General features: G+C 32.8%; 1 protein-coding gene across 3 annotated transcripts in view; it reads right to left on the reverse strand.

The window, feature by feature from the left end:
* Positions 1-7,692: 7,692 nt before the first annotated feature.
* The window catches only part of LOC143253006 (uncharacterized), a 69,097-nt gene continuing 52,034 nt past the window's right edge, over positions 7,693-24,755 (reverse strand). For all 3 annotated transcript variants that reach the window (XM_076506041.1, XM_076506050.1, XM_076506057.1), the window contains 6 exons: positions 22,934-23,115; positions 18,740-18,851; positions 16,886-16,978; positions 15,603-15,709; positions 9,560-9,680; positions 7,693-9,086 (listed from right to left, as the gene is read on the reverse strand). In XM_076506041.1, coding sequence (XP_076362156.1) covers positions 9,021-9,086; positions 9,560-9,680; positions 15,603-15,709; positions 16,886-16,978; positions 18,740-18,851; positions 22,934-23,115 — 681 coding nt within the window. In that variant the 3' untranslated portion in view covers positions 7,693-9,020. The remainder of the gene's footprint in view (positions 9,087-9,559; positions 9,681-15,602; positions 15,710-16,885; positions 16,979-18,739; positions 18,852-22,933; positions 23,116-24,755) is intronic.

Raw genomic sequence — 24,755 nt, forward strand, 5'->3', positions numbered from 1 at the left:
AGTAATTTTAAGTAAAATTTCTCAAATTTTTATTTTTTTATATTTATTTAATACATTATTGTATTTGTTACAGAATAATTTAATAATTTTATTTAAAGTTTCTTTATTAAATCCATTGGGTATTGATCTTTGTGTCAGTATTTCAACATTACTGATAAAATATTGTAATTTATTACAAATTTTACAATGTCTGAATAATTGCAGTTATAATACTTATAACAGAAGAATATGTTACATTACTATTTTAAACCATAAATTGGAAACACAAAATATTTTCTTTTATCATAACATTTACATTGATACCCTTGTCAATTATTTGAATTTCAAAATCTAAGTAAGGTACTTCTGTATTAGATATCTAAGTATTTTCAATATCTAATTCTGCTGGATAAATAGTGTTAATAACATTACTGAGGAAATACTGCTACAAAAATTAAGAGTCAATAGATTTAATAAAGAAACTAAATAAAATTATTAAACTATTCTGTAATAAATATAAGAATGTATTATATAAATATAAAAATAAATTAGGGAAATTTTACTTGGAATTTCTAATAACTATTTTTAGTTACGAATAAGGCCATTTAACAACTTGGCACTACTTTATGCAGATGTACACCTTGCTACATATAAAGGCTTGTTTAGAGCATGATACTGACAGTAGACTTAATAAATGGGTAGTGGGTGGGGGCTATACTAGTTTATTTAGATAACTGGATGGGATGCTTCATACTAGTATAATTCATCTACTGTGTTATCAGTTAGTGTCTTTCTACCATATTGGGGGCTGGAATGCTAACTTCAAGAGGTAAGTTTTTAACCTAGTTACCCCCAAATTGTAGTAGCTTATTTTCTTATTCTTATTTTAATTTCAGTTATTTTTTCTCTCTTACTTTGGAGAGCAGTCATCTTCTCTCTCCCACAACTGTCTGCAGGCAGTGAATGGTGATTGGGAAGTTGTGGGCTTGAGCACCCACATCTCACTCTCTTAATTTCTATTCCTATATCTATTGCTACTCTTTTATTTCTTATGTGAGACTGGTGAATGGAGGTTAAGAATGATAAACAGTGTATCTCCACCACTTCTTCAGTCACCTCCAAAACCTCAGGTATATTTTATAATTTCACATTATAGTTTGTACCCTGGGATCTTTTCAATTAGTGCAGCATTTTTGTTTAATTTTGGCTTGTTTTTCAAGTTATATATATAAAATATGTGTGTGTGTATATATAGGAAACATATCAAAGATATAGTAATTCTGTGTTCATTATTAAGGGTGTGGTATACAAAAAATTAGTAATCAAAGTATATGTTTTAATTTCCTAGTATTAATATGCCTATACTACTTAGCTTGCTACTAAGATCTATAGATAGCAATAAATCTTGTAAACTATATGGGTTATTTTGATAAGTTATTTTAAGATGCAAGGTGACTCTTAAGAACTGTGAAATGCCCACCATTGCACCAGTTAATTTAAAATGCTATAAATGACACATAACAAGGATTTACAACCACCTTCAATAGTAACCTGACTGACTGGAACACTTCCATTATTTCTACTGTTTTCGTTAATTACATAGATGTAAGTGGTATTTTAGGTCACATACACCAGTCTTCTGGACATCTCCTATTTCATCAAGGTCACATATATGTAAACTATAAAATGTCATTGTCAGTTTATAGGCCATTAAATAATTTTAATTAATGTGTTTGAAAGTTTTAATAAGCAAATATATAAGAAGAGGGGGCCTTTAGAATGTTATCTGTCGAGATCATGAATCTTCAAAGAGGCTATGATTACAGTGTACTCTAATTATTTATTCTGTAGAAAAGTTCAGTATTGGACAAAAAAGCCAAATTAGTTGATTACTGAAAGATATTTATCATTTTTTGATGGGTTTCATAGCTATAACTTGTTACAGTGCTACTCTCTTTACACAATGGTACTGTGACAGTTTGTGTTACTCTGAAGATAAGGATATTATAATATTGTGACAGTTTGTGTCATTGTGAAGATGAGGTTATGATAATACTGTGACAGCTTGTATTACTCTGTAAAAACAAATACTGATGATCCAGTAAAAGTGTCTTGGTAAATGTAGCAAGGTGATTATAGTGAAACACAATTGTGTTGATAAGGTTTTGATGGTACGGTGCAAGGTTATTATAGCGATACACTGTTGTGTTGATAAGGTTTTGATGGTACTGTGCAAGGTGATTATAGCGATACACTGTTGTGTTGATAAGGTTTTGATGGTACGGTGCAAGGTGATTATAGCGATACACTGTTGTGTTGATAAGGTTTTGATAGTACGGTGCAAGGTGATTGTAGCGATACACTGTGTTGATAAGTTTTTGATGGTACAATGTTAGTCTGTTTGATTCATTTGCAGGTTAGTTTCTATTAAAAAGTGTAACTTTTATTAAATTTTGTGCACATTACATTTTAATGATGTGATTTAAAATGAAAGTGTATTTTTCTTATTATTTTGTGGTGCGGAAAGAACTATATTAAGTATTATCACTGAATTAGCATTTCTAATTACATAATAAAAATGTTTTGAAATTGATGTTTTTTTCTTGAAAAGCTTTAAAATTCACAAACTACTCTTTAGGGGTGTATGCCATGACCAAATTTTTACTGAATAACTTTTAACCAGCTTTTTTAGTTTTTATTAATTGTTAGAAGATAATTTATTATTCAGTTACTCAAGGCAAACTTCTACGAGGAAATTGAACTTGTAACAGTGGATGTGCATAGCAAATACATTTTTGCATCCAAAGGAATTATTTAAGAATATGGCTACATTGTTTTTAAATGCACCAAATGTACATTACTGCTTTTATATAATGACATTGTTTCTATATGAATTTATTTTCATACTGGTGACTTCTGAGTGAAGTAATATTTTTGCCAATGTCAGCACATAAATATTGATTAATTTTACTGCCATAATTCAGAAAAAATATTTACTAACCTGTTTTGCACCATAAATTAAAGGTCTTGTTACTGGTGAGTGCACAAATTGCTGAGAATCCTGTCATTAATACAGTTGTATTATTGGGTTTTAATGTATGTGTGTGTACTTTTAAGTAGTTACGTATTTACTTTATCGAAAATGACCATAAACCATGGAAATGACATATTAGAGATAACAGAAAAGTACTGTAACACCCAGGTGTGTATTTTGCTAAGTATATATTAATAAATATGATTATACATGGAACATTCAATCATTTATGTTTGTAATTATTTTAATTGCAGTAACACTCCAGACATGATGAGTTAATCCAAAATAAAAAGTGGGGTAGGAAGTAAGGATATTATGAGCTTGAACCTCAGTATATTATTTTATGAATGTCAGCTTTAAAGATTCATCCAAAACCAAAATACATGTCAGTGTCCCCCCTGTCACTTGATATGCAGGTTAAGAGAATGGCCCTGTGTTAAACAGGTGTAAGTTGGAGGAAAGTGTGTTAAAAATTGTCTTGCACCTTGAGGTATGGTAGAGTAGAAAACTTATCATTAACGTTATTTATTCAACAAAATTATAGTTTCCTTTTGGGGGTGGGATGGGAATGTAATTTATGTCAAAGTAGTTCAAATGGGTAAATTATCTGTTTCAAATATACTTAAGATATCAGTATTGTTCATGTCTTCTTATCATGGGCTCAGTAGATTTACATACCTAATGTTCACTTATTTATTAAGTAATTATTGTGTATGGTCAGATGTAACTGTTGCAATTACTGTAGCTTTAGTGGCATAAGGTTGTCTAGGTGTGCAGTTCTTTTCTTATGGTCACTTTATACTGTTGTATCCATTCCTGAAACACACCACAAAATAACATACGTACATATTGATATATATGTATTTGTTGTTATCATTCTGTCGGTAAACTGGATCTAGTATAATGGAAATGGCTTTATCACTTAATGTAGAAGGTCATGACTACAATAAAAATGACAGGAAATAAGGGCTTGTACAGAAAGAGTACACTGCTGTATCCATGTTAATAGTCAGGTATTGGTACCAACCAAGTATTTGTTGATTAGTACTATCTTTAATGGCAACTTTATCACTGCTTGTATGAATACACCTCCAGCACAGTTGTCAGTGGTTGTTAATTTTAAACCTAATGGTGTAGGTGTAACTAACAGTGACTTTGTGCCGTATTTTAATGGTTTATTCAGTAGCATTTAGAATGATATCAGGAGGGTTTTGTTATGTGTATGTGTTGTTTTTTGTGTTTTTCTGAAAAAAAAAGTATATTATCCAACAATGATATTCATTAAGTTGTAGTTGTAATTATTATACAGTGTTCTCTGAATGATGTCATAAACCACAGTTTTAAAGTAGAAAATGTGCATGTATTAGGTATGTCAATACTTACACTGATATAGTTTAAAGTTTCATATAGTTTGAAGAAAGATAAATTAACTTCAAGAATACAGGTGTTTAATATTCATGACAATGAAATTTTTACGCCTGTGAATAATGTGTATTAATTACTTGTCGATACCACTATTGTGTTTACAAGCTTTAATGTAAAAAGTATGTAATAGGTTTAAAACAACAGCATAATTTTCAAATTATGCATTCTTTGTTGGAGTATAGAATCTTCGACTAGAAAACCAGAAGGCTTTATGTAAAATATATAGAATATTAAAACAGTATTTAAATATTCTGGAAAGTGTCAGGCCTTGTTGATTATTTTTTTTCTTTATTTAAGAATATATTGTGTCCAGTATCTGAGTTCTAATCACTTATCAATTTTACATTATACCTACGTATCAACCATATATACTATACTATAGGATATGTTATACAACAACAATCTGCAACCTAAAGAGTGAGAGTATGAGAAAGAATTTTAATGCAGTCTCTCTAGTACTGGTGTTTCTATTTCAGTGTTTTCGGCAACCTTTGAATCCTTACAAATCTTGTTGCCCCGTGAAATGTGTACAACAGCGCATCATATGAACAGCAGGGTAAAATTTATGTAACATATTCTGCAATAGAGGTATTTAAGTTGAATAAAGAAGTTCTTCTCTTGTATGTTCTGTACTGAAACTAGTATGGCATCTATAGCAAAAAGATTAAAACATACCTTGAAAATAAATTGATATTAACATCAGATCATGTATCAACTTATTGTAAATCACCAATCTATTAGGTTTAACTGAAACTGGATAAACAATTTAATCCATTGTGGTAACAGACCTCAGTGTTAAATATACTGAACATAAGATGCCAGATTTAAATTGATAATATTGTTTGTTGTGATGTTACATTTTTCAGCCCAATTAGAGGTTTGTTATTTTTTGAAATAATGAAGCTAAGATGTGGAAGATTCGACCCTAATTAGGTATATTGGTATTTGATTTTTAGTAAGATTATGAAGTTTGTTTTACAGATATTACAACATAATATGTAACCTTAAGCACAATGCATAGATTCGGAAAGATATATCTATGTGCAAAGTGGTTCAACTAACAACAAATATTGAAATAAATATATAAATGTCCGACAGCAGCATGTCAGCAGACTTACAATGCTAAAAAACCAGGTTTTGATACCCTTGGTAGGCAGAACACAGGTGGCCCTTTGTGTAGCTTTGTGCATAATTTAAAACAATAACAATACATGTATATTACCCCTTTTTTGCTTTGTAGAATAACTTAAAATTGTAACATGAAACTATATTCGTTTATCCTAAGTAGCTTTAAACTAGTAACAATATACATCTAAACTTGGTTATTTGTTGGGTTTTAAATTACTATTAGGGTATCAGTTACTTAATTTGAGAATTTAAAGAAAATATAAAACAATATAATGCAGGTCTTTGGCTGATGTAATAGAGATGAGATTGATACATTTTGCAAATTGTGGTTATTCCTATTTTTGAATTGTGCAAATCTACACAGGCTATCTGTGCTAGCCATCCCTAATTTAACAGTGTTAGACTAGAGGAAATGTAGTTAGTCATCACTGTCAAGTCTTACCAACAAATAGAGGGATTGACTGTACCATTATAACAACCCCACAGCTGAAAGGGCAAGCATGTTTGGTGTGACAGCATTTGAACCAGTAACCCTCGGATTACAAGCTTTTCATTAGTAAAGAAGTACCATATGATGCTTCTTTGTTTCGAAGCGATGGTTGCAAGTTCATTAGCTCCCTTTCAAATTCTAAAAACACTACGAATGAAAGCAAAGAAGAATGTTTTAATGTATGAACCAATTGCAGCTGCAATATCCAATGTCGACAAGGTCTGCATATCTGAAGAGAAGAAAAGTACATGTTCCATAGTCAGCATTTAATTATATATTAAACATTTTACAGCAGATACTCAGTTCTTGATTTTGTGCTTGTTCCACCCTTTACTTTGTTAATTATAACAAATAATTAACCACTGGTTTAACATACTTTATTAAATGCAGCACTAACAGATGTAAATGTCCATTTTTGAATTACACTGGTACCTTATAATTCTTAAATGCAAATATCCACTGTTTTTGCAGTAATTAGGAATTTGAAATTACCATTTTTGTTTTTCAGTGCTAAATGATGATTTTTTTTCTTTAAAATTTATGACAAAGTTAGTAAGAATATTTGTTGTTATCTCTAATATCACTGAACTGCTGACTGCAGAGAAGGCAACCACCCAGCAGCATCCACCATTCATTAACTAAAGACATTTTTTACCAACGAACTGTGGGACTGACTGTTGTGGAGTCTTGTGTTTTAACCACGATAAACTTAAATATTATATGAAGTATTACTATAAATTACAACACTTATAGCAGAAGGGAAATGTGCAATTCTTAGTAAATTGGGGCACTGATTAATTTCACTGAAAACCAAACTGGCATCAGAAAGAGCTCTGTGGAAAACAAACTGAGCAAATAGCATTTCTGAAAAACAAGTGAATAAAAGAAAAGGTGGATAGTAATAACCAACAGCGTTCTAGATAGAAACAAATTAATATTACTTTAGAAATCTGCACCACTGAATTATGAAAACAAACTTTCATGAAGTTTAAAATTCTGTCCTGTGTAATTCACTTTTCTTGACAGGAACCTGTTTGAATAGCTAATATGAATTATAAAAATACTAGTGTGGTTAACAATTGCATAATTTCTGGTTGTTTACCAGTGATAACACACATGGCTATTCAGCTGCTCTTTTTCAAAGTAATAACACTTATCCATCTTAATTGTTGAAACAATTTTTAATTAGTACTACTATATACCTTGGTGCTTTGTTGTATATATTTTAAACGTTACTAGTACTAATATTGTGTAGCATGGAATATTTCACTAACTGTTGCTAAAATCAGTATGCATGAACATTTTATATCTCACGGGGCAAATGGTAGTTTTCTCATTGCTTAATTACATGTTATAAATAGTGAGATAAAAAACCTGAAGAAAAAATGTCTGAAAAACTCACATTTTTAAACAAAGATCCTAGAACTTCTCCAAGAGTCCCAGAGTGTATTAAACATCATATTGTAAGCTTTCAGATTTCTTCTTGTTTTTGCTTATGTCCACTCAATATTTTTAACATGGTCATTTCTACAAATTTATTTATCCAAATGTGTGTTTTTATGAAAGTGTTTGGTGAAAACTTACTTTGCCAGCTTCAATTGTATCTCTCCATGCATATAATAAAAGCTTTAGAAAGTTTAGACTGAGTAAAGACGCTCAAATATTTTATTGAAGGGTGAGGTCCTTTTTACATATCTTTTAGAAGAAAAAAAACATCAACCAATAGCATACAATAAACACCATTAGTACTGTTATCTCAAAGCAAAGAATACTCCATTTGGAATGACTGTAGTTCCTCATGCACAAATAAATTTAGCTCAAAACATGTTAATTTTGTAGCACCACGCCAATTTGTTTTATTCATGTTAAAGAGTGGGATAAGATAGACCTCACTGAAAAATAATATGTAACCAAAAGAAATCAGAGATGAGACATTCCAGAATTTAAGCAGACACAGTGAAAACATTTAACAATACTGAATCAAGCAATTGAAATTGAAGTTGTGGGGGTAGCTATAATACATATTTGTTCAAATTTATATATGGAGCATGATATACAGAATTCTTTAAAAGAGTCCACTAAAAATTTGAAATTCTCTTTGCCCAGAAAACTGAGAACTTGGACATATTATACTGAAAGATAAACAACCAACACATTACTTCTTATTTATTGATATACATTTTATTTAAATTAAGTGTGGATATTTGCATGCAACCTAAGATGATAAAACATAGCAAGTTTAATAGAAGACAAATTGGTTTTGATGTATGAAAACAAAACAGTTACTTTAATTAATGAAACATTTACTCTGATAAAAATAAAACAAATGACAATACAATATCCACTCAAACCTTTTTCTTCCAAAACAAAATTTTAAACAAGATGCTCTTTTGGTCTACTAGAAAGTAAATCTGAAACATTTCATGACACAAATCTCAATGATTTCTAAATAGTACACTGAAAATTACACGTGAGAAACCATTTCCAATTTTGTTTTCCACCACGATTCTAACACTTAAACTTTTAATTTAAAACAGTTAATGCTTATAAATTAACTTATGTGCAACAACTGAAATAACTAACAAAATGATCCATTTAATTGAAAATTTTATAGAAGGAATATGTTCCCAAAATTTCCAACAAAGTTGGACAAAAGCTTTGTTGAAAATCCCTTTTATTTACGTTTTTAAAATAAGAGGAATATTTAATTTAATTAAGAAAACAAACAATTTAATTTTATGTTCCTTGTATAAATATATCCAAAATATATGCAAATCTGTATGATTATCAATCATTAATCATTTCATCTATGACACATGGTATTACTTTTGAATATTAAAATTAGTGACAGCACATCTCTCTTCGGAGATAAACGTGGAAATATTTCCAGCAAATTCAGAATGATGGCAGCTTATTAAAAATCAATCTAGACTTTACAGTTTTACTTTGAAGTAAAATAGAGTTTCATATCTTCCCAACTTTGGCAATAAGCTCATCACAGATATTTGAAAGTTCTGTATTTTCTTTAGTCTGTATAAACAAAAAAGACATCATCGTTACTAATATCATAAATGCATATAGACTTTATTAAAAACACAAGAACAAATATTCTAAAGGGTTTCCAAAGATATTTTTCAAAATTACCTAGATTGTTGTTACCTTTTTAATATGTGAAATATTTTCTTCAGTTGGAGTAGTTTTATGACATATTAATACAAACATTTTGTCCTAAAATAATAAGAGTAAATTCTTTTTTGCACTCTGCACCAACCTAAGATTTCTATATTTTAATAAAAACATTTAAGATAAATGCACAAAATATCAATTTTTACCTCAAACTAATTTAAATGCTTAAAACATTTTATCAAGCATTCTATGCATTGTTTTAAAGCGTTTGTATGGAAATATTCTAGTAGTTTCTACAAATACACACACAAGTAAACTTCTCTTTGTAATTTATATTGCTCTATATTTAAAACCCAAATAGATTTAATTAAAAATACCTTGTGTTCTAAATTTCTTTCCAAACTACTTATTCTCATCTCTGCTTTTTTCAACTGTGCTATCAGAGCTGCAGTTTCTCCCTCTGATGACTTCCTGGTATTTTCTATTTCAATATTTGCACTGTGGAAAATCAAGAAGAAAGCAAAAGAGGTAGTACGATGTTCTTTTTATGTGGGTTAAAAAAAAAAGCACATGTGATGACAATTCTGTAAGAACAGTAAAACACTTAACAAATCTTTTTTTTACACCCACAAATTATGTTGTTTGCAGGGATGATTATTTCTTGCCAATAGGATAAATACAAATATTCAAAATATTACATATAAATACAAAACCTTGAATAAAAATACCGTGTTCATTCAAGGTATGACTTTTTAAGTAACGTTTTGAATGTAGCATACACCATTGAGGATTTGCTTAAATTCATGCCATTCCTGTGCAATTTTTCTTCTTAACATTTCAAATCAATACAATAATTTCTTGTTTGGAATTTCATGCAAAGCTACATAAAGACTATCTGTGCTAGCTGTTGCTAAATTGCTAATTTAGCAGTGAAAGACTAGAGGGATTGGTTGGTGGCATTTATTGGCAGAAAGCTACTAGGCTATCTGTGCCAAAACTCATAGGATCATTATAATGTGTACAAATGAATGAATGAAAAACCAAAACTTTAAACAGCTGGTAAAAATTTTAAGAGTTGAAAAGAAAAGGCCAATGGCTTTTTAAAATTTAAAATCTTTAGTAAGGTGGACAAGTGTTGCCATTGCCAATGACACTGTCAAATGTCAGGGGGAACATATATTGAAAACATGTCTATAATACTGTCATGGTTGTAACAATGGCACAACAGTATAATGTAGGCTATTGACTTGAGTGACACACAGACCACATATTGATGCATCAGACCCACATAAAAGATGTGACCAATGCATAACCTAGTTAGGACAACTTTCTTTTTTTAAAAGCACGACAGCCAAAAAGCAACAGAAGGCTTGATCTGAAAAGCTTATGTTGCTCACTGAAAGTCTATTGTTCACTGGCACGAAGCCAAATCTTGAATACAGGACAGTAGTCCATGTATGTAACAGGCATGGCAGTGGTAGCCCCAGAGCAGACAGACTAAGCTGTAGTGTCAGTGAGCTCTTTCCAGCAAATACCAACATAGCCTGGTATCCAGAAGAACTGGATAGAAGATGTTAAAGAGAAATGGGCCAGCCAGTTTTGAATATTGGTGATAACTAACATGAAGCAATTCCAGGGCCAGTAGAGAGCTAAGCAAGTCAGTATAAGCAGTACAGTTCATGTACTGCATAAGTTTCTACATAATCCAAGGTAAGAAAAATGGTGTACAATTCAGCAGTGAACACAAATTGTAGGGGGGGATTCTGTGTGCAACCAAAATATGGCAGAGCCTACAGAGTCATCTGATTTTGTCCCATCCATATAAACAGGAATGGAAGGAGGGTTCAAAACATGTTCGGCAAATAGAAGATGGTGCTTTCATTCAGAAGTATCCACCATCTTCAGATAACTCAAAGAAAGGTCACATTTTGAAATGGTAATAAGCCACTTAGAGATGGGCTGACCAGTGAATACAGTAATGTCATCCAAGGACAGGCCCAATTTGCCCAACTGCACCTGGTTACAAAGGCCAAAAGGAACAATGGCAGACCATCTGTTGTGAAAAAACATGGCCCACTGAAGAAATGCACAACTCCAGGTGTGATGCAGTGGTAAGGATCAAAGTTTAGAAGCATACAGTAAAGACAGTGTAGAGAAAGTTCACGAGACTCAGTGTACAAACTCTGGATTGAAGATGTGCCTAAAACCCCCTTGCAGAGCCAGAGCCTATGATGGTGAACAGGATCCAACATTTACAAAGCCGAGGTCGTGTTAGAGCCACTGACGAGAGACCCATAGTCCAGTTTCAAAGGAAGGAGGGCAGGATAGATCTTCAGCGCAGAATACTGATCTGCTCTGCAAGAGGTGAAATAGAGGACATGGAAGATGTTCAGTGTCCTTGTACACTTGATGCATAGTTGCTTGATGTATGGAATAAAAGTAAGCTTATGGTCATATATAAGCTCCAAGAAATTTGCTTTGGGGACCACAGAAAGCACAACTTCTCTGAGACGACACTTTGGATCAGGGTGAATACTCTATTGACAGCAGAACTGCATGCAAACAGTTTCAGAACAACAAAAGGTATACCCGTTTGCTGTGGTCTATTTCAATAAACAATTGAAGGCAGTCTGTAGCTGCTGCTCAATAAACCTCATGCTCGACAACTGACACAAGATGTGGAAGTTGTTGACATAGAGACCATTTGCAATTATAGGGGAAATTATCCACTGATGGCATTAACCTTTGTGATGAAAAGTGTGAACTCAAGACAGAGCCCTGAGGGACTCCAAGTTCCTGTGGGAAAGACTGGGAATGTGTCAAACTCGCACAACTCATGAATGGAGATCTTGCAGAATGTCATACCTTAAAGCATCACAAGCATTCGCATGATAAAAAAATTGGAGAAAAAGATTTTATTGCACAGTGGAGCACTGTTGTTGGAACCCACACTGGTTGGGCAAAAGGGGATAGTTTCATTCAAGAAATCAAACAAGACAAGCAATAACCATCTTATCTAAGATCTTACAGAGACAGCACGTCAATGGAACTGGATGATAGTTTGAAGGTCCCTTGGAATCCTTGCCAGGCTTAGAGAAAGGGAGAACAATAGCATGGCAGCAAGCATCAGAAAAAAAACATTCTCCTGCCAGATCCAGTTAAAGACAACCAGAAAAACAGCAATAGAGACAGGAGAAAGATGGCAAAGCATCTCATAGTGAGTATTATCAAGTCTGACTGATGTACTTTCAGACTGATGATGAGTAAGCTTGAGATCCACCACTGCAAAGGGGCAATAATACTCTACAAACCATCTGACTCAAAGGAAGGACAAGATCGCTCTGCCCGAGTCTTGATGGTTAGGAAGGTAGAAGATGAAGCAGAACTGCTAGAGGCATGAAAAAAGCTTTTGTCAAGAGTATCATAAATGGGCACCAGCAACTTCCTGGCTATCGGAGTGCATGATTGAAGGGGGGGGGGGGTACACAATGAGGGTACACCTATGAAAGATATCCCAATCTCGTGTTTGAGCCTTCTGTGACATGTGGTAGACAGAATTCAATCACAAATGAGGCTACTGTGGAAAAGAAGTCAAGGATTTAGGAATATAGTAAGCAATTGCCTGGAAAATACAGTAAGTCACTGCTGTCACCTAACAATAGCAGGATCAAGTTCTGAGAGAGCAGTGAAAGTGGAGCAGTTGACTTGGTCCAGCTTCCACTGGGGCACAAGGGTCAGGTGGCATTGACCACGGCCAGTTTCTCTCAAAATGATCCCTGCCCTGTGGGTCACTGTTGACTCTCCAAGAAGAGACGAAAAAGCTAAGGGGAGATCAAAAGCAGTAAAAGACTGACTAGGTGCATGAATAAAAGTATAAACACCAGCACCGAAGAGAGAAAGGTTGTGTTTCAAGAACATATGCTCCATGGAGTGACCCCTTTCAGCAATATAAGCACCTCCCCAGAGGGGATCATGTCCATTAAAGTCCCCCAGAATAAAAAATAGAATCAGCAACTGTTCAATAAGAGCATAAAGATCCATTTATCACAGATCTCTCCAGGAGACAAATAGAGAGAACAGACAGTGATGATATGATCTAAGGATACACAGGTAGCTACAGGCTCCAAGGGTTTTTGCGAGTGGCAAAGATAGAGAGAGCATGTGCTGGTTACCTAACAGTGCAACACCTCCATTACAAAACCTGTCATTGCTGTTTAAAGAAAACTGCCAAAAGGTGAGTATATTGGCAGGTTTCAAGAATGTTTTATGTGAGGAAAGACACACAGGATAATAAGAATCAATCGTCATCTCAATGTCACCCAAATTAAAATGGAAACCTCTCAGTTCCACTGTATCATTGCAGCCATTTTTATTTACACTGAAGAGAACTGGGCAGAGAGCCCTTTCGTTTTTGACCACGTCTTTTCTCTTTAGTATACAGGTCTATTGACCTCCATGGATCCTGGGCCAAATGGGCAGGTCTCTGTCAGTAGATGATTCCAGTGACTGAAGGTGTGAATGAATAATTGTTCGCATCTCAGAGACGAAGATGAACATGAGAAAATGCTAGAAGCTGGATCCAAAGGAAATGGATCTGGGAAGCCACTGGAAAGAATGGTGGGGATAGAGATAGGTGTTGATGTTGACTTGTTAACTCTCTTAACCTCAGAGGGAAAAAGATTCTTCAAGTGGTTTGAAAACAACTCTGTTAGAGACCCAGAGACATTTGTCTGCATTCCCACTGTAGTAGTGGAACAGAGTACAGTAGCATATATCTGAGATGGAGTGGTGGACAGCAACTTTCGAGCCTCATGGTAAGAAATATTATGAATCATTTTCAAATATTGTACCTCTTTTTCCTCCACATACCTAGGGCATGAATGAAAGTAAGATGGGTAAGAGCCATTACAATTAACACAATGAGGGTCGATTTTGTACTCATAAGCATCATGATCCTAGCCACCTCAACAAACACACATCAAGGAACCACTACATAATGTCTGAGTGACTGAACCATTGACATTAGAAACATCTGAGAGGTTTGAAATATATGGCCACACTTCGCAATTTAGATAATCTGTCTTGATGATGGCAGGTGGATGTGGTGTTGTATATGTTAAAATTAAAACATTGGTTGGCATCACAAATCGATCTTTGCAAGTGGAGTCACACATCATTACAGAAACTCCTTGGGTGGAGAAACCATGAGGATCTCTGACTTAAGGATGTTCTTCAAATTCTTCTCACAATAATTCCTTGTAACAAATTCAAAGCAGCATGGGGAATTCACTCTGTTTTAGAGTGGATGTTTTCACACAGTAGTTGTCTGACTGACTTCCGAGAGCCAGCAAGTCCCTTTAGTCCTTTCTAAATAATAAGAGGCATTTGCCCCCAAAATTTGTCTGATAAAAAATGTAATATCAGAAAATGAGGTACAGGTGTTGAAAATTACTGCTTAGAATCTTCAAGACATGGTTATTTATCTATGGTCTATTCTTTTACTATTTTGTTTTTATTTGGGGGATACATAATAAAAAAGGAATATTTTGATGCCCACTGACCCCACCCACCATGGAGTCCAACGAGGGGATACACTACAATGTCAAACAAGGTAAAGGCAGTATGCCAGGGCTTTGTGAACACTATACCCACACACCAGCATTAGATACAATCTCTACATCTGTTGAGAGTTTCCAGCACTAGTACTCAATTGACCCTTGTCCAAGAAGACCAGTCTATTGATCCTGGAGGGCCACATGTTTACAGAAATTCGAGGCCAAAGTGGTATGTTAGGGTTAGACCCCTCAACCTCCAGGATCCTCTTCTCCCTTTCATGTGTATCCATCCACACATGGCAAACACATAGGTAGTTGTTCAGATCAGAGGAGGTACACTGAAAGAAAATCTTCTCTGGGAAGTCTCCTCACCAGCGACAGGGAAGGCAGCTAGTCATCACAACCCAAGGTCTACTCTTTTGCCAATGAATAATGGGATTGACTGTCACTTATAATGCCTCCATGACTGAAAGGGCAAGCATGATTGGTGGGATAGAGATTTAAATCTGTGACCCTCAGATAATAAGTCAACCACCCTAACCACCTGGCCCATATTAACTCTCATATTTTTTTAAGTTGCTTTTTTACTTTTCATTACATTATCATAGCACACTGAATAATTTTTGCCTGTTATAACATTCAGTATAAAGGAATAACTAAACAAAACTGCTAAAATCACCAAATGTTTTTGTAAAATATGCTGGGAATTATTACTTTTTTTTTTTAAGTCAGTGATGGTAATTGTAATGTTGATGGTATTTTTTTTTATTTGAATTCATGGGACTTATACATTACTAGAAATCCTGTAACCAAGAAGTCATGCAATTATATGAAATTTGGTGCATAAATACTTAAGAATGGTTACCTTTCCAGCTTCTCTTCAGTGCGATTTCTCAATACTTCATACATCTGTTCTTGCTTATTGAGTTTGGCTTGGGTTTCACTGAGCTGTTGTTTCAGCCATTCCTCATTCTGTGTTGAAAAGCAAGACCAACTACTGTTTTTATCACTATAACAATATTTATAAAAATTTTAACAGAGAACTGTAAACAGTTGAAGCAATGTTTCACTCTTATGAAACTAGTACATGTGAGAAATCATTTTCACTTTTGTTTTTCTCTCTGTGACTTCTGATACTTCAATAACACTGAAACTGAGCATTTTTATATAAGTAAAAACAGTTCACAAAGAAAGAACCTGATGATGACCAAAGGTCATAATGTTGTTCGATCCTCTACGTAAAATATTTTCTCAACCCAAACAAGCTGTTTATACATATATTTTCTCTACAAGTGGATTTTCTCGACGTCACTGACTTAGCATTTTCACTTTAAAAAGAGTTAATTCTTATAATACAACTTATGTGCAACAACTGAAGTAACTAACAATTTACCTCAGGATGGACAAATGAAATGCCATCTTCATAAAACACTCTCATAAGCATTTTATTTGAAGTATAAAATCTGTATTTCACCATTCTTATAATTATATAAAAGTCTCAGGACCTGCCTCTATTTCTATACAGACTTGAAACCCAGGTTGATGATGATAAAAGAGAATAACAAATGGGTTCTAATGTTTTGTATGAATTTCATGTGTGCCAGATTTGAAGTGTTATTTTTGGACAAAATGGGAGTCACCATTATCCCTTGGGTTTTTTTGTTCTGTCTGTGAAAATACTTAATCAAACTGCATGAAACTAGAATAAAATGAACTTACTACTAAATTGAACATAGTTTTTAGAATAAAAAATTCATACAACTTAGGTTTCTGTAATATTTTATGTTGCAATATTTTTTTTAAACTTTCATCAGAAAGTACCATTTTAAATAATCATTCTCATTCATATTTTTAACACATTTATTTTTGGATTGCAGTAGTTACTACCTCTAGCTATAAACTGTAAAATACACTGCTGACACCAACAGATTTTTGATGACTTAGAATGTGACCTTTCAAAATGGTATCAAGTCAGACTAAGTAACAACAATTTTACTAACAATATTCTTGGTTCATAATTTTCTCTTGATATTTCCACAAAATATACTTTAACATTTCTTTGTGCATGCATTACTTTGTCTCACAAATGATTTGGTGTTGCAACAAGTTAAATATATACAAAATACAACTGCACATAAATGAAATTACTTGTTTGTATCCTTCCACAACACTTTTTGTTTTCTCATATCTTCTATGAAGGTCAGTAAAGGCATTCTCCACACTTTGAAGATCTTCTAGTGCCTGCACGTTAAACATTATGCTATATGGTTACATCACTTAATGTTAACAACTGGTACACTCTCTTCACTACAAATTCAGTCAACCAATTAAATATTTCTTAATATATTTCAAAGGGTTAAAAAAATAAATGAAGTTAATACATTAACTGGAAATGTTTATAAATAAAGTTACCATGGCATGGTACATATCTACAAATACATCTACCTTTTATAATAGTTTGTTTCAAATTATTACACACATTTGTTAATAAAACTTGATTAATCTGACACAGAAGAAAGTATTAAAAAATTGATAAAATGCCCAGTAGTTGAATATTTATAAATTAAATGTTTGGTGTACAATAACTGTAAATTCTTATGGCACTTGTTTAAACCAACTGAAAGAGGAATAAAGTATTTGGTTAATATAATATTGCATGTATGTTAAACATAATCATTAAGCGCTGTATTTATACAAAACATAATTTAATTACTATTAAAATAAGTAAGTCTGAAGAAAATAATCAACAGTTACTTGTATTTTGAAAATAAAAACTATCCAATTTGTATAACAATTTTCCAGGCACATAATGGCTACGATGCACAGTGCATCAAGTTAGCTTAAAAGATAGAAGTGTGCTGATCTTATGAAGCCTCTGTTGCATATTTATAGCAGAAAATCACAACTTTAAAGCTGGAATTTTCCACTTTTCAATACATACACATTATAGTTGTATAGTACACGAAACTTCTAACCAATGAAATAATAGTTAAAGAATGACCTGTTAGATTGAAAACTGTGGATGATTATGTTGAAAGTGAAGACAGGCAGAATGTTACAATCACTGCAATAAGTAAACATTTAAGAACAAAAACACATAAGATGTGAGTATTCAAATAAAAAAATTTCACACAAGAAAGTTACAAGAAATTTACTTCTTAGAAATTTACCTATTCTTGACAATATGGAGGTAATAAGATTTTAATGTGGAGTTACTTAACTTTTAACGATAGATGGAGGGCTGAGTCAAAAAAAAAATTTAGAACAAAAATTATATCTTGTTGTATGGAACTCAATGGTCTTGAATGGATAGTTTAGAAGTATAACAGTCCTACATACAATACATACAAAACGTTCTTCACAAGAAGGTTAGAATACATGAACTATCCCACTTGTTATGAACTCAGTAGAAAACATGAGGTTGAAAATGATGGTTAAGTAAAAGTCACCAACATAAGACAAGGATAACTTGAAAATATTTATGCAATGAGAAAGGACAGAAAAATGTATGTCTCAAGAGGTGAAAAACACATCAACAAAATGCCAAACAGACTTACAGAAGCAATTAAAAGAAACAAGTTGAACAAAATAATGAAATGAGTTAAAAAATGTTTAGTAAACAAGTGACAAAATACTTTAGTTCTTCAGTTGTGTTTAATAACTGCAACTTATTATTAGGAATAACGTGTATTGTATAATATACCACAAAAACACATCACACTTATTGCCTACCCTCTACTAATTTTAGAAGTTATTCTATTTCTCACAACCAGATACAATAGTTTGCATGGATTGTTATTTCTCGTGAAATACTCTTAAAGTGTTTGTCATAAATGGAACCCAACTCCTTCAACTTGATTGAGCTACAATAATATTCAACTGATCATGCTGGTGGTTTACAAAAATTCAATATCAAATCTAAAACATGTTTCACTATAAGTGCATTTTATAAAAGATCAAACTGTCAGTTTAAGTAGTTCAACAGGATTCCTATGAACTTACTTGATCTCTTTCTTTTGTGAGTGTTTGATTTGACGACCCTAACTCAATACGCTCATTCTCTTTTTGCTTTAAGAAGTTATCCACAAGGCTAGCTAATTCTGATGCCACCATCCTACAAAAACAAGAGACAATCTCTAAGTTCCAGTCATTGTTTTTTTCCAAAATCTGTGTAAATATACTTGTAAAGTGTAAAAAAAGAGAAGACTCACAAGACATAAACCACAATTTAAAAAAAACAATAAAAACTTGCATGCATTTTTTAGTTACTTAGAAATCTTAACTTGAACACAGTACTGAACATTTCTTTATGATTAAAATGTTTTATGCCAATAATCAAGATGCAAGCTAAAATTATCAACTGCATTTAACTAATGTGTTAAACAGAGTACAGATGCATCTAATGAAGTTACAGTAAATATAACATTAATCTTATATAAGTGGGTGGGAGAAAGTTCATACATCACAACCTTTTCATGAGTTACATTCAAAATCTAAATTATTTTGTCCTCAATTTATATATAAACTTAGCACCAAAATAGTTTATTGTTCAGATTTTTATATTATCTACATTTTAATTTGCTAATTTTTAAAAGGGAATACAGAAAATTAAAAACATTATTGGCCATTTATTCATCAATAAGAGCAAGGTATTAACATTGAGTAATGAGGTACCCACTGTGATACTAATCCAGTTCAAATGAACTCCATTTATAACAATCCTATGCTTTCTTTCATTAAGTGGTTTTGTCCAATGAACCAATCAATACCCTTAATCAAAAGCATTTTGAAAATCTAGATACATCAAATCCACAGTCACACCCTCATCTACATAAGCAGTAACTTCTTAAATAATGTTAAAAGATTAGTAAAGTCAGATCTAATTACATAAGTAGTAACTTCTTAAATAATGTTGAAAGTTTAATAAGGCTAAATCTTACCTAAATAAGCAGTAATTTCAATAATGCTGAACTATTAGTAAGACCAGATTTAATCTACACAATATTTCATAAACTTTCAATACATACACCCTTGTGCAAAATAATTGAAACAAATGGTCATTTTACAATATTTTCAGCATGGCAGTCAGTGTAGGGTTGCTGGACCTGCTGATTTCCTTTAAGAGTCATATTTTCACACAGATGGCATCATTGGCTATGTTTTGCAGTAAGGTCGATCTATTTTTGGGATATGTGACAGAATTTTGAGAAATATTACATCATTCGAAATTGAGTTAGACTTTTCTCAAAAATGAGGCTATTTGTTTTATTGCTAATCAGTCGTCTTTCAGCCGTCATACACAATGGACATGACTCATAGAAAGCATACAAAAATTGTGACACTGCATGAGCACACTGGCATGACTTACAGGGAAATCACGAACATTGTTGGTGTAAGCCTATCGAACATCAGCTGTGTGATCAAAGCCAAGGTGAGTACCGAATCTATCAGTCCAAAATGTAAAGGAAGATGTGGCCGAAAAAGGAAAACAACTCCAAGAGATGACGTGTACGTGGTTAGGGAGAGTGTAAAAGATCCACGGAAAACAAGTGACGCCATAAAAAGAGATTTAGAGGTCAAAGGAATAAAAGTCAGCTCTTCAAAGGTTCGTCGTAGGCTTCTTGATGTCTGTCGAAGGGCAAGAAGACCAGTCAAAAAACAACTTCTTACCAACTCAATGAGAGAAAACGGTATCAATTGGGTCTGAAATACAAGAACTGGACACAAGAACAATGGAGGAAGGTGTTATTCAGTGACGAGACTCATTTCTTCGTTCAGGGTCAAAGAAGTCTGCACGTTCGCAGATCTCCAGGTGAGAAACTTCGAGAATCTCACATCAATCAGTTTGTAAAACATCCCTTGAAGAAGATGTTTTGGGGCTATTTCAGCTACTATGGCGTCGGAGGTTTACATATCGTAGAAGGTATGATGCGAGGACCACAGTACAAAGTTTTGCAGAGAAGAGTCATTCCAGAATTGAAAAAGAGATTTAAAGATGGATCTGGCATTTTTCAGCAAGATCTGGCTCCGTGCCACACATCGAAACGTGTGAAGAATTTTATGACTACAACGCGAATAAAGGTGCTGGATTGGCCTGGAAACTCTCCCGGACTTAAATCCTATTGAAAATCTTTGGGCGATTTGTAAAAAAAGACTTCAGGGAAATGACTGTGCTACGAAAGATATGCTAATCGAGGCCATAATTGATGTGTTTTACTGCAATACAAAAATTAGTAAAGATTGCAGTCAACTCGTGGACTCGAAGCCAAAACGAATTAATAATCTTCTGAAAAATAAAGACAGTCGTATCATGTATTAATTTGAGTAATTTTTGAATTCTCAGAAATGCAAAAAATTGAAAAAATCGTAAGTTTCCATCTTATTTCAATTAATTTTCACAAGAGTGTACATCCTTGAGTCACAGGATATGGTGATGTCATAACTTTTAATTTATAGATCTCTCTTCCCGAGTAAAGCTTTAGATCATTCAACCAAGCAAAAATACATAATGATACCAACAAGCCAGAATATAAAACTGAAACATTTCATCTTCCTGTTTTGCTGTTATATCATTATATTAGTTCAATCCACACTGATAAGCCTTTCCAATATTTTCTGTTTCTAAGAATTATCTATTGTACTACTTAACCTGCTTATAGCCAATAGAAAAACAACTCCTACAATACATAAATCACATGATTGTATTGTTTTATTGATAAAAGCCAACAGGTCACCGTGAGAACATATGTTTAAACACTGCTCCAAGAAGTAATGATATTTCTTAAACTTATTTACAGCTTAGTTAGAAAGCCAGGTAAAATTAGTGATTTTACGACATTCTATTCTAGTCTCTGATACACTTTTTGCTTTCAATATGCATATTTGAAAAATACTTAAATCGTTTCTGAACAACCACCTTAACAAGAAAATAGGCATATAAATCGCAAACCCATGCAAAGACTTCAAAGGCTCAAGTAAGGGCCAAATTTGTTTTTTTTATGTATATAGTTCAATTACTTTTATATGTTTTTAAACAAAATTAATTATAAAAAAACAAACTTGTTAGATTTGATAAGAAACTTAAATAAAAAACAAACTATATCCTTGAGAAATGCATGCAGGAAGCCACTGTTTACACTAAACTATGAACAAATTGACATGCTGCTTTGTTACACCAGTTAGACATAGTTAAAATGATGATTTCTTTTTTAAATAATAAAATAAAATGAAAGGAGATGTGAAATTAAGAGCTTGAGGCTGTTTATAAAATACTGGGGATTTTTCATTTGACTTCACATCTTTCAAATCATAAAAAGTTAAAAACAAACTCGCTTAGGTTCTACATGTTACATAAATGAAATACAAAAATTGCAAGACAAAATATTTTTATTCTCAGCATGAAATTTTGTATCTTTCACAGTTAAAGTTTCATGAATTCATGGATACGTCTTTAGTAAAAAGAGAATCAAATTTTCTTTACAAAACATACTTGAAATGCTTATTGAAAACTTTCCAAATTTCATTAAGGACCTTTAGTAGATTCAGAGTTAGAGCATGTTAAAGTCAGTGCTAAATTATTAACAGATTCTGAAAATTATTAGAATTAGCTGGGGTATTTGCAATGAGATCTTGGTTTTGCCTCAAAAAAGGCTAAATTAAACCTATAAGATTAATGTACATTTATAACTGTTTATTCTTCGCTTAGGTTCTTCTCAAACTTTAGATTTTTCTTTATTGTTTCTATGTGGAGGCAAATAGAGTAAAAGTAAAAAATGCCAAGTAAAACAGAACTATAATAAAGAATTCAACAAAACTGAAAGCTAATAATAAGCACTGCATAGGATAATGGTAGAAAAAAAATCACATCATAAGCATTTCCAAGACTCTTTCACCTCCTAAAAGGTAAATTAGGTTAAGTTCCTTGCCTAATACTTTTGATCCTTTATGACTTCTTACTATAATGTCGTTAAAACACCAATCACAAAAAAATTTATCTCGCAACCTCAGGAACTTTTAAAGGTTGTTAAAATATGCTGTTGAAGTAAATGATTGAAGCCCGTTTCTTCAAATTTTGAGACATCATATTTAAAAACATTGTTTACAGAATTCAAATTTTGTGAATTTTAGTCTACAATACAAAAACACCACATTTGGCCAGTATAAAAAGTGATTCAAAAAGCAAAACAAACAAAATACCTGTTCATATGTAATGCCTCCTTCAAAGAAGCAACTTGTTTACCCAGAATGTGCTTCTTCTTCTCCAAAGCTTTGAAGCGTTCATTCCACTCTTTGTCCTTTTTAATGAGTTTTTCTTGATATAACAAGTCATGCATTTTAAGAGCTTGGTTCACTTCCTCTTCACTGAACATTTTGTGTTCCTGTCACAGAAATAAACATGTCAGGAAACACACAATAGTATTAATAATTTGTCTATTTGTTTATCAGAACAACTTAAGGAAGCAGTATATTAAATGGCCAAACCAGAGACTCCTTTACTTCAGGCATAGCCATCCTTTGTTTTGAGCTCCTGACTAAATGGAAAGTGACCATTTGGAAGTACTTGCCACCTTAAGTGGCTACTCCTAACTGAATATACGACTAATAGCAGCACATCCACACCTGAAAGTGTAAAGCATGTTTGGTAGTACCATGTCTCAAAATCAAGATCCTCTGACCCCAATCTAACCATGAGAGCCACATTAACACTTTTTACTGATTATCATGGTTAAACAGTTCAATACTGCTGGAAGAAAAAGAATACTGATAAATCATAGTGGAAATTTTATTCATAAATATTAATAGCTTGAATGACAGAATGTTGCAGTTTTAAAAATCTAACTAGTATAAAATGGACTTCACTCACAAGTCATTTTTTATTTTAATTAGAAGAATACTATTATTCTGAAGTCAAAATGTTTAAAGGTTTTGAGATAATACATGAAAGGTTTACCTAGGTAAACAAGATAATTTCAAAGAATGTTATGTACCACATGTCATAAAACTTATTTTTTCTGGGATTTCTCCTATAAAAATAATTATTTTAAATTTAACTACAAACATATACTTGTATGCAGTGATAATTAAGATTTTAAATTTTTAGTCGGATTCAGGAGAAAAAATGTATACACTATGCAAAAATTATTCCTAAACAGTAAATTTAAAGTTAAACATAAGGTATATTATATTATATTCATGTTAACTTTCAATACATGCAATCTATCTATTTAGATCAAAACTAAAAATCACCCTTTTCATGAATGTAGATACAGTGGTACCTCGGTTCTCGAACTTAATCTGTTCCAGAAGGCTGTTCAAAAACCAAATCAATTTTTCCCATACGAAGTACTGTAAATTAAATTAATCCATTACAGACCTCCAAAAATTGCACATTATGAAGCATTTTAAGTAAAAATATTGCTTATTTATACCTGTATAATAATACTTACATGCATAAAGCCAACCACAAAAATTTTCATTTATGGTTTGTTTATTGTGTTTATAGTTTAACTGCACTTCACCTGTGCTAAGGAGAGCTGATGGTGTAAGTGAAAGGTGGTGAGGAATGTGGAGAGTAGAGGGTTATTATTGTTTGGAAGTGGAGTCACCTTCCATAAAACGGTTGCTCTTTCTGGGGGTCTTTCTCTTTTCTGTCTCTTTGCACCACTACAACCTGAGACTTACTGGACCTATTTCTCATTAAAAGCTTGTCTAATGAGGTTTGTTTCTACCTGCATTTTAAAATGTTTCTGAAGTAAGACATAGCATTGTCATTGAAAAGGTTTATGCTGCAGTTTGCTACAGCTTTGTCAGGGTAAAAGTTTTCCACAAAACTTTGTAATTCTCCCCATTTTCCACACATTTCCTTGATTAGTGAACAAGAAACATCCTCCCTTCCCTCTTCCTTATCTGAAGACACTTCCTCAGTTGCCTTCTGTTGCTGCTCTTTATGAAGGTCTTCGAGTTCTTCCGTTGTGAGCTCAGTGTTGTGGTCTTCCACCAACTCCTCCACATCATCACC

This window comes from Tachypleus tridentatus, chromosome 1 (assembly GCF_004210375.1).
Source record: "Tachypleus tridentatus isolate NWPU-2018 chromosome 1, ASM421037v1, whole genome shotgun sequence".
Taxonomy (NCBI): domain Eukaryota; kingdom Metazoa; phylum Arthropoda; class Merostomata; order Xiphosura; family Limulidae; genus Tachypleus; species Tachypleus tridentatus.